The sequence below is a fragment of the Siphateles boraxobius genome, unplaced genomic scaffold, assembly GCF_051911475.1.
Source record: "Siphateles boraxobius isolate OS27281-9 unplaced genomic scaffold, OSU_SipBor_1 6, whole genome shotgun sequence".
NCBI classification, from domain to species: Eukaryota; Metazoa; Chordata; class Actinopteri; order Cypriniformes; family Leuciscidae; genus Siphateles; species Siphateles boraxobius.
This window is the reverse complement of record NW_027509186.1, coordinates 38296486-38312656: the sequence shown is the minus strand read 5'-3', so window position 1 is coordinate 38312656 and position 16171 is coordinate 38296486. Positions and strand designations below refer to the sequence as shown.

Here is a 16171-nt window from a genome sequence, read left to right as displayed (position 1 = left end):
GCACAACTGAGAAAGAGGACAAATACATTATGGCGCTTTTCCACTGCATGGTACGGCTCGGTACGGCTCAGTACGGTTCGGCTCGGTACGGCACAGTTCGGCTCGCTTCGCTTTTCCACTGCGTGGTACGGCTCGGTTCGGCGCGGCACGGCTCAGTTCGCTTTAGCTCGGTTGCTTTTCCACTGCAGTTAGTACCGCTTCAAAGTGGGTGGGATTATGACTGATCGTTATAGTTTATCCGCTCCTCGGCAACCAACGAGAGGAACTTCTGCGCTTCTCGTCCACTGACCACGATTCAGCCTTTTCTTTTTTGGAAGTTTTTTTTTCTTCAAGCAAGTCAAGCAAGTAGTTTTAAAACAGGTGCTACAGCTGTTACTGGCTATTTAAATCTAGCGGGTTGATGTCTCGCAAATACAATGACGCTGGTAGTGACGATTCCGTCTGTCTGACCAATCAGTGATCTACAGTGCTTCCACGTCACATTATAGTATCGGTACGGTACGCTTGGAACCTCAAGAGAGGTGGTACTGTGCAAAAGGCCCCTTAATAATAAGATGATGCTAAAGCAATGTAGCACTATTTAGTTGGGACTCTTATTATGAACTCTGTAGGGAGTGACCGGAAGAGCAGCTTTCTCTTCCGCTCAGTGCGAATGGCAGATTGCATCAGCCGCTGCTAGTAATCAGGTTCACCGCAATCACGAACAGCTGAAGACACGTTACAGAAGCATTATTGCCTTTCAGGTGGATGTATCTTGTGTCTAGGTGTGCGTCCTATAAAGAGTGAGTGTTATTCCGTAATGTTCACTGATTGATGCTCGTTATCAGTAATGACGCAGTTAACAGTTCTGACGACGTTGATTAATCCGTAACAGCTCTTATATCTTATCTGTCGATCTTCCAAGTTTAGAGTTATAATGTTTAGACTGTTATAGTAAATAATGTAGATAAATAGTGAAAGTAAATATGATGGAAGATGTTATATCCAGTGTTTATGTATCATTGTTATGAGGGGAGCAGCCTATAGTCAGTATGTGAATGATGATTTGTAATGATGTTGCTGTTATTGAGTATTGCTTTTGTGTGTTGCAGAGAAACCACACACACACACACATTCAAGCCTCTACATCCTTTACTACGAGCACGCCAAACATGTCTATGCCAGCTAATGGTTATTCAGCCCATTTATGAGCCAAACCCACGTCAGTTGATGCAGGGCCTAGTGACTACTCCAGGTCTCAGCTAGGTGTGCTTAACATGCTCACATCGTGTCATTGTCCACCAAGCCTTGCATGTGCAACAGCAATCGTCTTCATGCTCAAACACAGTTAAGGAACTCCATTCCCTCTGGAGGCTGCTCTCATCAGTCTACTGCACTATTGATCTTAAGTTTCATAGCTTGTTAAAGTTTATGTAAAGGCTGTCTCCTCCTCTCATGCTAATTCTGCATACCAGTGAGAATAAATCCAGTTCAAACTGATACTTCACTCTGTGGTGTTCTGACCGACACACCTGGTTCACTGCGATCCAACTAGCCCTAGCAGCTTCAGGTAGTTCTTCGCTACATTTGTGGTCCTTCGAGCCGGATCGCAGCTGTGCTGGGAGCATGCAACGGAGTGATGAAGCATCGTGGGCCCCATCCACTCGGCCCAGGCGGCAGTTAAGGCAGCCATCATATTTGAGAGACTATGAGGTCAGTGTAGCACGACCGAAGATACATGACTCGCATGTCAGCCCGCTACCACATGCGCCAACCAGGGAAGAGTGGAGTTCACAGCCTCATGTAAAGTGGAGTAGACTCCCCAATGCACGGGATGATTATTCCATGAGCTCTGGGGAGAGCATTAACAACACGAGCCTAGGATGGCTACATGCCCCTATGCCCTACACGGAGGATGAACCGAGCGGGTTACACAGAGAGAGCCTGGAGTACAGTTTAGCCTCACCTCATGGTACTAGAAGGGAGTCGGGTGAGTTAACAACCTCGGCCAGAGTGCTAGAAGCAGCGCAGCGGGATCCGTCTTCAGAGCGATGGCCAGTGCCACCCCTTCCATTACCAGGTGACTCATTAGCATTAGAGGAAGAGGAGTATGATGAGGGACTTCCCCCTCCACCATGGCCTTCGTTTGATTACCCTCCATCATCTGCGGTTGCGGAGGATCAGCGTGTGGTCACCGCTATAGACAGAATGATGAGCGAGTTACAATTGATGAGGGACAATGTGACTTCCAATGTCACAGCCCATACTCGGCTACATTCTACCCCTCGTAGCTTGAACAGCCCTCAACCTACACGAGGTCCTGAACATCACAACGTCCGGTCCTACACCCGGGGGCTAGAACCCTACATGCCCATCTCCAGTCCGCAGCCCAGAATGTATCGCACAGATGCGGGATCTTCAACTCAGTACCCAGCCAGGCCTGATACAAGTCAATCACACCCTGCTCGAGGCAGACAGTTCTCCCCAGCATCGGTGACTCTGGGAGGAGGAGACTACAGGGGCCCCGCGCCGAAAATTCCTCTTTTCGTCCATAAGGATCCGATGGAGTTCTCTCGGCTGAAACTAGCCCTAGCCAATCTGTTACCCATTGACGCTTCAGAGCTTTTTAAGTATCAGATTCTGGTGGATCATGTGAAACTTGAGGAGGCCTGTCTCATTGCCGACTCCTTTATTAACTCGCCTAGGCCATACACTGACACCATGGCAGCCATGACCGAGAAGTTCGGCCAGCCGCACCATGTAGCATTGCAGAGGATCGCTGCAGTGATGGATTCATCTGAGATCAGAAGAGGAGATGTAGCTGCCTTTGAGAGGTTCTCCCTGCATGTACAGTCACTTGTGGGTATGTTACAGACACTGGGCCCAGATGGAGAAGTCGAGCTGAAATGTGGCTCACATGTGGCACGACTCCTCACCAAGCTTCCGACAGAGATGAGAGCGAACTTCAGACGTCAGATGTTCCATCGTCCCGGACATACTCATACGCTGCTCGACCTGGCGGAGTGGCTCCGATACGAGTCGTGGTGCCAAGGTTACGACAACCCTTCAGACATCCGTATCCAAGGGCTGTCAGGACCTCGAACCGAGAAGCGACGGAGCAAGCCAGTAGCTACGGTGCTGCACGGAGCAGAGAGCTATACGTCCAACCGAAGATTGAGACAAGAGAGTCAGAACTCATCTGCGCCGAAATGGAAGAGCAAATCCAAACCCTACTGTCCATACTGTGAGGGCACAGAGCACTTCTTGAATAGTTGTCCAGTCATTCAGAGACTCACCAAAGAGGAGGTTGTTGAGTGGATCAGGGTTAATAAGAGATGTTGGAGATGCGGGAGAGCACATCAGGCAGCGCAATGTGACCTCAAGAAACTCTGCGAGGTGTGTCAAGGGAAGCATCTGAGAGTCTTGCATGATGCCAACGCACGCCCCAAGGCTGAGCCGCCGAAGGCTGAAAGCTGTCTGGTGAGCACTAGTACAGAAGTTCTCTACCTGGACAGACCATCGGCCCACTCTCGTGTTCTGCTGAAAGTCGTCAGAGTTCTCCTGCGCAACAGGGACAGGACATTAGACACTTATGCAGTTCTGGACGATGGTTCTGAGCGCACAATGCTTCTCCCCGAGGCTGTTGATAAGTTGGGTTTGGAGAAGAAGCCTGAGGACCTTGCTCTCCGCACGATTAGGCAGGAAGTTCAAACCCTGAAGGGAGCTGCTGTCTCATTTAAAATTTCATCCTCTACCAATCCTAAGCGAACATTCCGGATAGTGGAGGCCTTCACCTCTCAACGCTTGGGTCTAGCAGACCACTCATACCCCATCGCAAGCTTGAAGAGGAAGTACAAGCACCTGGCGGATCTTCCCCTTGAGGCATTCAATCACATTAAGCCGCTCGTGTTAATTGGCGCTGACTACCCCCATCTACTCAACCCTATCGAGCCAGTGAAGATGGGGCCTCCTGGAGGTCCGGCCGCCATTCGCACGAGACTGGGATGGACTCTTCAAGGACCCGCACACCTTACACAATGGGCACCGAGCACCCAGCAGTGTCTCTTCACTAGTGTCTCACCCCAGATGACGGAGTTGATGCAGAACGTGGAGAAGCTTTGGAAGATGGACACACAGCCATACCAGAGCGTTAAACTGGCAATGAGGTCGAAGCAGGATAAAGAAGCAGTTAAGCTCCTAGAGGTCAAGACAAGGCGAGTACAGGTCGCAGGCGTCCACAGATATGCCACGCCTCTGCTACGGAAACGAGACATTCCCCCTCTTCAAGCTCCCAAGGAAGCCGTGCTACCCAGCCTCAGAAGTTTGGAGAGACGCTTGGCCAGGGACCCCCTACGAGCCGTTGAGTATTGTGCTGCGATCCACAAGTTGGTGGAGACAGGAGCAGTCAAGAAGATTGACCAAAGGGAAGCCTCAACCAAAGATGAGTCATGGTATATACCCCACCATTTGGTGAGCCATAACGGAAAGAGTCGTTTGGTGTTTAACTGCTCCTTCCAATTCCGAGGTCGTAGCCTCAATGATACCCTCCTTTCTGGACCGACATTGGGAGCCTCTCTCCTGGGCGTTTTACTGCGCTTCAGGGAACGTGCAGTAGCAGTCAGTGGTGACATCAAAGGCATGTTCCACCAGGTTCAGCTCTTACCAGAAGATCGGTCGCTCCTCAGGTTTATCTGGAGGGACATGAAGAGTGAAACCCCACCTGATGTCTTCGAGTGGCAGGTTTTACCATTTGGCACTGCGTGTTCACCGTGCTGCGCCACCTTCGCTCTCCAAATGCATGCGAGAGATCATGGGGGTCCAGGAGAAGGAGTCAGGCATTCAGTGGAGCACTGTTTCTACGTGGACAACTGTCTTCAGAGTGTGCACACAGCAGAGGAAGCTAAGGAACTGGTGGACCGGCTCAGGGAAGTGCTAGCATCTGGAGGGTTTGAGATCAGACAGTGGGCCTGCAACATACCTGATGTCCTCCGACACCTACCTGCAGAGGCGAGGTCCGACAGCATGGAGAGATGGCTTTCGCACGATGAACTCGGACTTTCAGAACCAGCCCTCGGACTCAGCTGGCATTGGGAGACCGACACCTTAGGCTACAAGAGCCGACCTCTGGAGTATGGACCACTTACCATGAGGAATGTTTACAAGGTGCTCGCCCGGCAATATGATCCCTTGGGATTTATTGCACCTTACACGACCCGTGCAAAGATGATCGTCCAGAACATGTGGGACAAACCACGTGACTGGGATGACCCACTGATCCCTCAAGATCTGCAGAAAGCATGGAAGGAGTGGGAATCAGAGTTACACCTGCTGCCACGTGTCTCATTATCCCGGCATTATGCTTCGACTCAAACCGATCAGATGGTTGCTTCCAGACAGATCCACGTGTTTAGTGACGCCTCTGAAAGGGCCTACGGAGCAGTCTCTTATCTGAGGACAGAAGATACTGAAGGACAGGTTTACCTGGCATTCCTGGCGGCTAGATCCAGGGTAGCACCCCGGCGACAGCATTCCATTCCGCGCCTAGAGCTCTGTGGTGCCTTGACCGCTGCCCAATTGGCGAAGACACTCGATAGAGAACTGACCTTGAAGACGGATCAGACAATCCTTTGGAGTGATTCAACAACAGTGTTAACCTGGTTGCAGTCAGAATCATGCCGCTTCAAGGTGTTCGTGGGTACTCGAGTCTCCGAGATCCAGGAGTTGACAGGAGGGAGTACCTGGCGCTATGTTGATTCTGCGCAGAACCCAGCAGATGATGTGACCCGTGGGAAAACCCTGGCAGAATTGGCTATGCCGAACCGCTGGAGCCAAGGGCCATCCTTCCTTCACAAGGGACCTGCTGAATGGCCACCCTCACCGGGAAAGGCACCAGAAGAGGACATCACGGAGTACAAGAAGTCTGCTTCATGTGGGGTGATATCTAGAGCAGACAGACAGAAGACCCACCTGGGCCAGTCATACGAGTCCTGGAAGGATATGGTTGAGTCCGTGGCGCAGGAGGTACATGGGGCGGCAGACCGAGATAAGCCCTTGATAGCGGCTAACTACCGGCAGGCAGAGATGACTATCTTCCGTAGAGTTCAGGCTGAGTGCTTTCCGGAGGAGTTACGTCACCTAAAGGCAGGGAAAGCGGTACTTCGAAGTAGTCGTCTCCTAACCCTGTCCCCGGAGCTGGACCCCGACGAGGGAATCATACGAGTCGGAGGAAGACTCCGACGTGCCGAATGGTTAGACCCTGCATTCAAACATCCTGTTGTCCTGGACCCCTTGCATCCAGCGACAAAACTCCTTATCCAGGACTACGATGCTCGTCTTTGTCATCCGGGTCCTGAGCGAGTATTCGCCGAGATGCGCCGGGTCTTCTGGATTCTCCGTGGTAGGGAAGCAGTTCGGAGGGTGCAACACCAGTGCAAGGAGTGTCGAAGATGGAAGTCTAAGCCGTTGGTCCCGAGGATGGCCGACCTACCAGTGGCACGTCTACGCTTATACAAACCGCCGTTCTACTCCACTGGCGTCGACTGCTTCGGACCTTTCCAGGTCAAAATAGGACGACGCTCAGAGAAGAGATGGGGCATTATCTATAAGTGTCTTACCACCAGGGCGGTGCATCTAGACATCCTACACAGTATGGACGCTGACTCGTTCCTGATGAGTCTCAGGCGGTTCATTGCTCGTAGAGGCACTCCAGCTGAACTCTATTCCGACCAGGGTACGAACTTTAAGGCAGGAGAGAAGGAGCTCCGTGAGTCTTTTAACAACATGTCTTCCGACCTCCAACGGCTCCTTTCCGAGCAGAAGATTGACTTCCACTTCAATCCACCTGCAGCTCCTCACTTCGGGGGAACCTGGGAGAGGGAGATCAAGTCAGTTAAGGCTGCACTGTATACGGTCTTAGGAGTTCAGCCTATCTTTGAGGAGGTACTACATACTACCTTACTGGAGGTTGAGGCAATACTGAATACCAAACCTTTGGGCTATACCTCATCCAGTGTTGCTGACTTGGATGCCGTGACTCCTAATGTCCTCTTGATGGGGCGGCTTGATGGAGCACTACCTTCAGTTGTCTACCCTAAGAGCGAGGGACTAAGCCGGCGGAGATGGCGACACTGCCAAGTTATAGCAGATCACTTCTGGTCAAGGTTCATCAGGTGCTACCTGCCAACCCTCCAATGCAGGCAGAAGTGGCATGGTGTCCCAGCAGATCTGACAGTGGATTCAGTGGTCCTGTTGATGGACCCCCAGTTCCCCAGGGCACTTTGGCCAATTGGCAGAGTAGTTAAAGTATATCCGAGTGCAGATGGTCATGTGCGATCCGTGGACGTGCAAGTCAAAGACAAAGTGTATACTCGGCCAGTTGCCCGGCTTATTGCTCTTCCAGTCATTCCAGATACTGAGGAGGATGAGGAATGCCCCTCTACGGTCCAAACTTAAGATGGGCCTTTTACGTGAGCAAATTGCACGCAATTTGGGGGCGGCTGTGCAAAAGGCCCCTTAATAATAAGATGATGCTAAAGCAATGTAGCACTATTTAGTTGGGACTCTTATTATGAACTCTGTAGGGAGTGACCGGAAGAGCAGCTTTCTCTTCCGCTCAGTGCGAATGGCAGATTGCATCAGCCGCTGCTAGTAATCAGGTTCACCGCAATCACGAACAGCTGAAGACACGTTACAGAAGCATTATTGCCTTTCAGGTGGATGTATCTTGTGTCTAGGTGTGCGTCCTATAAAGAGTGAGTGTTATTCCGTAATGTTCACTGATTGATGCTCGTTATCAGTAATGACGCAGTTAACAGTTCTGACGACGTTGATTAATCCGTAACAGCTCTTATATCTTATCTGTCGATCTTCCAAGTTTAGAGTTATAATGTTTAGACTGTTATAGTAAATAATGTAGATAAATAGTGAAAGTAAATATGATGGAAGATGTTATATCCAGTGTTTATGTATCATTGTTATGAGGGGAGCAGCCTATAGTCAGTATGTGAATGATGATTTGTAATGATGTTGCTGTTATTGAGTATTGCTTTTGTGTGTTGCAGAGAAACCACACACACACACACATTCAAGCCTCTACATCCTTTACTACGAGCACGCCAAACATGTCTATGCCAGCTAATGGTTATTCAGCCCATTTATGAGCCAAACCCACGTCAGTTGATGCAGGGCCTAGTGACTACTCCAGGTCTCAGCTAGGTGTGCTTAACATGCTCACATCGTGTCATTGTCCACCAAGCCTTGCATGTGCAACAGCAATCGTCTTCATGCTCAAACACAGTTAAGGAACTCCATTCCCTCTGGAGGCTGCTCTCATCAGTCTACTGCACTATTGATCTTAAGTTTCATAGCTTGTTAAAGTTTATGTAAAGGCTGTCTCCTCCTCTCATGCTAATTCTGCATACCAGTGAGAATAAATCCAGTTCAAACTGATACTTCACTCTGTGGTGTTCTGACCGACACACCTGGTTCACTGCGATCCAACTAGCCCTAGCAGCTTCAGGTAGTTCTTCGCTACAGGTACCATTTAAAGCGAGCCGAAGCGAGCTGTACCGTACCGTACCATGCAGTTGAAAAGCGTCAAAGCGTGCCGTACCGTACCATGCAGTGGAAAAGCGCCATTAGAGCAGGGGCGATTCCAGGATTTTATAAATGGGGGGGCACAGGGGGGACCAAGATCAAGTCGGACGGGGCCCATGGGAAATCAGAAAATTAAAATGGAAATAAATACTTGTTTAGAAAATATTAAGCACGATTTAAAAAAATCTTTGTAATGCTCAGTGACCTATAAATGGTATTAAATGTGGCACTGAACAACAGCCTAAAAATCATTTTGTATTATACATGGATTGGACCACACAGTTTGTTCTAATAAATAAAAAACATCACCTAGGCATAGTCATTTAACACACTTTATTCTCAACACAAACATTGTGTGTGTGTGTGTGTGTGTGTGTGTGTGTGTGTGTGTGTGTGTGTGTGTGTGTGTGTGTGTGTGTGTGTGTGTGTGTGTGTGTGTGTGTGTCGGCGAACGTTCTCTGCATGAAATCTGTCTCTGACATGGTTTCTTCTTATGGAAACCTTGGATGTCCTGTTGTGGTGTAAAAATAAACAAAAACCCATTCAGTATAAATTACACAGAGTTTCATGTAAAGTTCTCACATTTTAATGTTTACCACGGCTCTGCTTTTAAAAAAAAAAGATTATAGTGCCTTTAGTCTTTAAAACAAAAGATAAAGTAATATGTGGGTCATTGCTGGTACGGTGACATTTTGGCTTCATATATGCTTTCCTCTAGCTCTAACAGTAGAGCGCTGGGGCTTGCAACGCCAAGGTTATGGGTTCGATTCCCAGGGAAAGCAAGAACTTATAGGAATGTAAATGTGTACCTTGAAATGCAATGTACGTCGCTTTTGATAAAAGCGTCTGCCAAATGCATAAATGCAGATATAAATACAAATGCAGATAAATGTTGGGAAAAAAAGGACATGATTTTCATGTTTCTATCAAAATAGTGACATGTTTAACATACAGGTTTGATGTTTGACATATAGGTCAAGCTCAGGGACTCTATAATAATAATTATTGGTAGATTGTTCAGACACTGTCCATAAAAATATTCCACCCTGTTAGGGACATATACATAGTTATCACAACATGTTATAATGTAAATGTTAAACAATAATGAGCTTTTCTTGGATAGTATATGTCCCTTATGCCATCTTAGATTTTTTTCTTCTTCTTGAAACAAGCAAAACAATTTTTGATGAATCGAATATGTTTCACATTCCACCCTGCTAGGTTTATAGATCTAACAGGGTGGAAAATTCTGAGCTAAGTTAGCCATAGCTCTTTGAGTGATCAACATTTTTAGCTAGCTAACCTTCAACAGATGAACAGAACTTTTATAACTATGTCAGATTTGTTTTTAAATTTTTTTGATAGGACAAACATTCTCCATAACATAGCCTAACAGGGTGGAACTTTAAGGGTGGGACAAGCAGGATAGCATTTCAAAAACTAAAAACAAAAGTTAGGAGTGAGAGCTGAAGCATACCTCAGTTTGTACAGTTGAATTCAAGCAGGTAAAAGAAAAGAAATTTCACTTCTTGATAATGGTCTAAAGGAAATTGCAGTCGGATTTGGAAGGCAAAAAAGTACATACTAACAGGGTGGAAGATGACTTCAGGGTAATTGAAGAAAACTTTAAGAAAAAGACCTATATTTCCACATGATTTATATGTATGATTAGAGGCAATTTAGCCTAGTCTATAACATAATTTAAAATATTTTGAGGTTTTTGTCATTTCAAGGGGTGTGTTTCTTGCAGAAGTTGATTACTGTGCACTGAGGACATGATATAATTGAATGCATACATCAATTAAAATTGTGTAAAATACAAAATAGTATTTTTAATGTCTATTATCTCTGTTTAAATGGTAAAGAATACTTAAATCTACAATTTAAGCCATTTATTATAAATATGTGACTCATTTTAGAGAAAATATTGGTAAATAAATCATTGGGACAGGAAAGTCACCGCGTACCAGGAATGGACCATGTATCTATTTTATATTTATGTAGACGCGCTGCCGCGGAATAACACTGACAAGTCATCTGTCGAAGTTACGTTAGCTAATCTAACGTTACTGGCTTGATCAGTCACACATGAAAGTAATCAGACTAACATATGGTGCGATATTTCAAAATATATACTGTAATTGAGTGTGTATATACCATAAACAGTGACGTGTCGAGGTGTCTCTCTCACCTACTGTTTGAAAAACGCGGACCTGTGATTCCGCTCTGCGATCGCAAATCAAGCAGTGATTGACAACGCTCTGATCCAATGGCGTTGGGCATTGTCAGGTTGACAGTAGATCTAGCCCAATGATGTTGGGGGGGGGGGGGCACCAGGGGGGGCCAATCATATTTCAGGGGGGGCCAGTGCCCCCCCGTGCCCCCCTTCTAGACACGCCCCTGCATTAGAGTGTCTAGTTTGAGAAACAGACGCCTCACACTGGCAGCTTCATTAAATAGTACCCGCAAAACACCAGTCTCAACGTCAAGAGGCGACTCTGGGATGCTGGCCTTCTAGGTAAGGTTGCAAAGAAAACCCATATCTCAGACTGGCCAATAAAAAGAAAAGATTAAGATGGGCAAAAGAACACAGACACTGGACAGAGGAAAATTGGAAAAAAGTGTTATGGACAGACGAATCTAAGTTTGAGGTGTTCGGATTACAAAGAAGAACATTCGTGAGATGCAGATTAACTGAAAAGATGTTCTGAAAAGGAGTGCTTGACGCCATCTGTCAAGCATGGTGGAGGCAATGTGATGGTCTGGGGTGCTGTGGTAGTGGTAAAGTGGGAGATTTGTACAGGCTGAAGGGATCTTGAAGAAGAAAGGCTATCACTCCATTTTGCAACGGAGCCAATTGGAGCCAATTTCCTCCTACAACAGGACAAGGACCCAAAGCACAGATCCAAACTATGCAAGAACTATTTAGGGAAGCAGCAGTCAGATGGTATTCTGTCTATAATGGAGTGGCCAGCACTGTCACCGGATCTCAACCCTATTGAGCTGTTGTGGGAGCAACTTGACCGCATGGTACATAAGTAGTACCCATCAAGCCGATCCAACTTGTGGTAAGTGCTTCAGGAAGCATGGGGTGAAATCTTTTCAGATTACCTCAACAAATTGACAACTAGAATGCCAAAGGTCTGCAAGGCTGTAATTGCTGCAAATGGAGGATTCTTTGATGAAAGCAAAGTTTGAAGGACACAATTATTATTTCCATTAAAAATCATTATTTCTAACCTTGTCAATGACTAGATTTACTATTCATTTTGCTTTATTTCCTATTCATTTTGCTTTATTTCCTATTCAAACTCATTTCATGTATATTTTCATGGAAAACAAGGAAATTTTGAAGTGACCCCAAACTTTTGAAAAGTAATGTATATAAATACACTTATGGTATATTGCTTATGTTTTGAAGACAGTCATAATGAATTTGTAATGTACTTGTAACACAAATAAAGTACACTTTAATATCACTAATCAAGCATGTAATTTAAGTATACCAAGTACACTTGAAGTTGGTCTAATTTCGTACACAAAAGAACACTAAATGCACTTAAAGTTATGCTTTACTACAATTTAAATTACAACTAAAATATACTTAGTACAAAATTGGTTGTTTCAAAATAGCACACTTCAAGTTAACTAATCATTAACACACATGAAGTAAACTGATAATTTGTCTGGCTGCAAGTAAACTTAACATTTTTTTTTTTCACCAGGGCTCCAACCCACGGGAAGCGGAAGCAAGGACACCCGAGACAAACATGGCGATGTACATTCATTGAAGAATCACGCGCCATCGACCTACCATGGGACGTAGTCGAAACAGTTGCGACCGATCGAGCCCGCTGGAGATTGCCTAACGCCCAATGCAGGAAAAGGCGCATCTTGGTCGCAACCGTGATGTTGGCCTTCTTCCACAAGAAGATTGCCGACTCGTCATTGAACTTCTGCAATAGCTGCAATCTTCTCTTGGATCAAAGATCCTAAGTACTTGAAATTCTGCACTTGTTAAATTTGAATCCCCTCAAGGAGAATGTTCGCTGGCAATTAACTCCTTGAACTCCTCGCTTGTCCTAGAATGTTTTTTCTCATGATAGAGTCGATCACCACGTTGAACAAGATTGGGAGGTGAAATCTCATTGATGAACCCCAGCTCATATGAATAACTCTTCAGACACTTTGTTTTGGTGTCTGATGCAGCTTGTCGAGACATTGTATGACTGCTGGAGGAGGCAGACGATTTTTGATGGCACATGTTCAGATTCCAACGCTGTCCACAGGACGGCCAGTGAGATAAGTCAAATGGCAATTTGAAGATGACCACCAGGTGGACCCTATTACTCACAGCTGATTGGTCCAGTTTTAGTTTGCGATCTCTAAAGCTAAACATACACTGTGCGATTTTCATCCGTTTTCAAACCAAATTCTGACTCGTGCAACTTCTTTTTGAGCCGGGCCGAATTTCAGCTTTGCTGTGTGTTTGTCGTGTAGTGTACAGGGGGAAACGAGAGGCAATAAACCTCTCTCGTCTGGCAAGCGGATGGTCGGGTGAATTTCTGACGTCAGAAATTTGGCTATTGCACAGTTGAAGCAGAGCTACGAACCCTAGTGTTTTTCCCTCACTGCACCTGCGCAAAACCAGAATGATCTGATGAACGGAATGATCTGAGTGTGGCTGGCAATAGTATACATATCCATGCCTCATCTGGGCCAACTATGGCATATATGGCTCAGTTCTGGCTGCGGCAAAGGTCACATGGGCAACATCTGGGCCACACACAGCAAGCCACAACTCAGACTAAAACCGGCTTGATGTGGGTGGGCCAGATACAGCCCATATGACCTTTACCGCTACCAGAACTGAGCTATATATGCCTTAGTTGGCCCAGATAAGCATGCAATATACAGGTCCTTCTCAAAAAATTAGCATATTGTGATAAAGTTAATTATTTTCCATAATGTAATGATAAAAATTCAACTTTCATATATTTTAGATTCATAGCACACCAACTGAAATATTTCAGGTCTTTTATTGTTTTAATACTGATGATTTTGGCATACAGCTCATGAAAACCCAAAATTCCTATCTCAAAAAATTAGCATATCATGAAAAGGGTCTCTAGACGAGCTATTAACCTAATCATCTGAATCAACTAATTAACTCTAAACACCTGCAAAAGATTCCTGAGGCTTTTAAAAACTCCGAGCCTGTTTCATTACTCAAAACCGCAACCATGGACAAGACTGCCGACCTGACTGCTGTCCAGAAGGCCATCATTGACAACCTCAAGCAAGAGCGTAAGACACAGAAAGAAATTTCTGAACAAATAGGCTGTTCCCAGAGTGCTGTATCAAGGCACCTCAGTGGGAAGTCTGTGGGAAGGGAAAAGTGTGGCAAAAAACGCTGCACAACAAGAAGAGGTGACCGGACCCTGAGGAAGATTGTGGAGAAGGACCGATTCCAGACCTTGGGGGACCTGCGGAAGCAGTGGACTGAGTCTGGAGTAGAAACATCCAGAGCCACCGTGCACAGGCGTGTGCAGGAAATGGGCTACAGGTGCCGCATTCCCCAGGTCAAGCCACTTTTGAACCAGAAACAGCGGCAGAAGCGCCTGAGAACAGAGAAGAGAACAGAGAACAGAGGCTACAGAGAAGTAGCACTGGACTGTTGCTCAGTAGTCCAAAGTACTTTTTTCGGATGAAAGCAAATTTTACATGTCATTCGGAAATCAAGGTGCCAGAATCTGGAGGAAGACTGGGGAGAAGGAAATGCCAAAATGCCTGAACTCCAGTGTCAAGTACCCACAGGCAGTGATGGTCTGGGTTGCCGTGTCAGCTGCTGGTGTTGGTCCACTGTGTTTTATCAATGGCAGGGTCAATGCAGCTAGCTATCAGGAGATTTTGGAGCACTTCATGCTTCCATCTGCTGAAAAGCTTTATGGAGATGAAGATTTCATTTTTCAGCACGACCTGGCACCTGCTCACAGTGCCAAAACCACTGGTAAATGGTTTACTGACCATGGTATTACTGTGCTCAATTGGCCTGCCAACTCTCCTGACCTGAACCCCATAGAGAATCTGTGAGATATTGTGAAGAGAAAGTTGAGAGACGCAAGACCCAACACTCTGGATGAGCTTAAGGCCGCTATCGAAGCATCCTGGGCCTCCATAACACCTCAGCAGTGCCACAGGCTGATTGCCTCCATGCCACGCCGCATTTCTGCAAAAGGATTCCTGACCAAGTATTGAGTGCATAACTGAACATAATTATTTAAAGGTTGACTTTTTTTTGTATTAAAAACACTTATTTTATTGGTCGGATGAAATATGCTAATTTTTTGAGATTTGGGTTTTCATGAGCTGTATGCCAAAATCATCAGTATTAAAACAATAAAAGACCTGAAATATTTCAGTTGGTTTGCAATGAATCTAAAATATATGAAAGTTTAATTTTTATCTTTACATTATGGAAAATAATGTACTTTATCACAATATGCTATTTTTTTTTAGAAGGACCTGTAGTGTGAGTTGGTAACCTTGCTGAAATCACATGGTGTATGCCTGGCTAAATCCAGAATAAGAGCAGTGTAGAACAAGTTACCATAGCACTAAACACCGCCTCCTTGAGCTAAAAAACAAAACAAAACAAACAAAGCTTGCTCAAACTAATCTCAAATTTACCTGGGTAGCAATTGAAACCTGCTTCATGCAACAGGCCAATGGTGATTCAGATAATAAATATTTTGCATTAACCTTGCATGATACTGTAAGGGGTATACAGGCAAAGACCCAGATATGAAGAATGAAGACCCGGAGTCAGAATTATAAAAAAATTAAAGAAAAGTTTTACTGAAGATAGTTTACAGTTTCATCAGCAGAAGTCAGCTTCAAGACTCACACAGGAGTTCGTAGGCCGCCCCGCTTACAGTTTCAAAGATCACAGCAGTTATACCATTTCCAAGGTCTAAGCTACGTCATTGCTTACAGGATGAAAGATTCTCATTGGCTAAGAAATAGATAAACACAGTAATTTTCCACACATATACAGATAGACTGAAGCATATCTCCATCGATTATGCAGCTGAAGTTAGGCACATCATGACCTTCCAGGTCGCAGATTTGGGTTGCTGGGCGCCAGAATGCCCAGAACAACAACTCAGCCAATCTCCAATAATGCCAGTGGTTCCTTAACCTGTAACCAAGAAGATAACACACACACAGACACACAGCTTTTCCGAGGTTGGATTTTGCCCGGCTCTAACTATAAACAGGAGAGTCCTCTCAAAACATCAAGATAATGCGTTCTTTCTCTCAAGGATAGCTAAACTTTAGTCTATCTGGAAAATAAGGCTTTAACAACGAAATGGCCCCTTAAACTATTGGCTTCAATGACCCCTATATGTTTTAACACATTGAAGACCTTTCTCAAACACAAAACAAGTCCCTATTTCATTTCTGGAAGCTGGGTTAAATAAGCAAGCACTGCATTCAGATATCAAATACAGACATTAAAGAATACATGAAAAGAACATTTCAGTGATCACACAGGTAACGTTTATAACCAAAGTAAAATCTCTAGAGAAGTCAT

The 16171-nt window shown here is 45.6% G+C and overlaps 1 protein-coding gene across 1 annotated transcript; it reads left to right on the top strand.

The window, feature by feature from the left end:
* Window positions 1-693: 693 nt before the first annotated feature.
* LOC143715373 (uncharacterized) lies at window positions 694-8427 on the top strand. The gene is made up of 2 exons (XM_077207104.1): window positions 694-782; window positions 1092-8427. Exon 2 carries the CDS (start codon window positions 1606-1608, stop codon window positions 7429-7431), a length of 5826 nt encoding a protein of 1941 aa, XP_077063219.1. The 5' UTR covers window positions 694-782; window positions 1092-1605; the 3' UTR covers window positions 7432-8427.
* The last annotated feature ends 7744 nt before the right edge of the window (window positions 8428-16171 follow it).

Coding starts and splice junctions, on each gene's coding strand:
- LOC143715373 (XM_077207104.1), top strand. CDS start 1,606: ATGCAACGGAGTGATGAAGCATCGTGGGCCCCATCCACTCGGCCCAGG.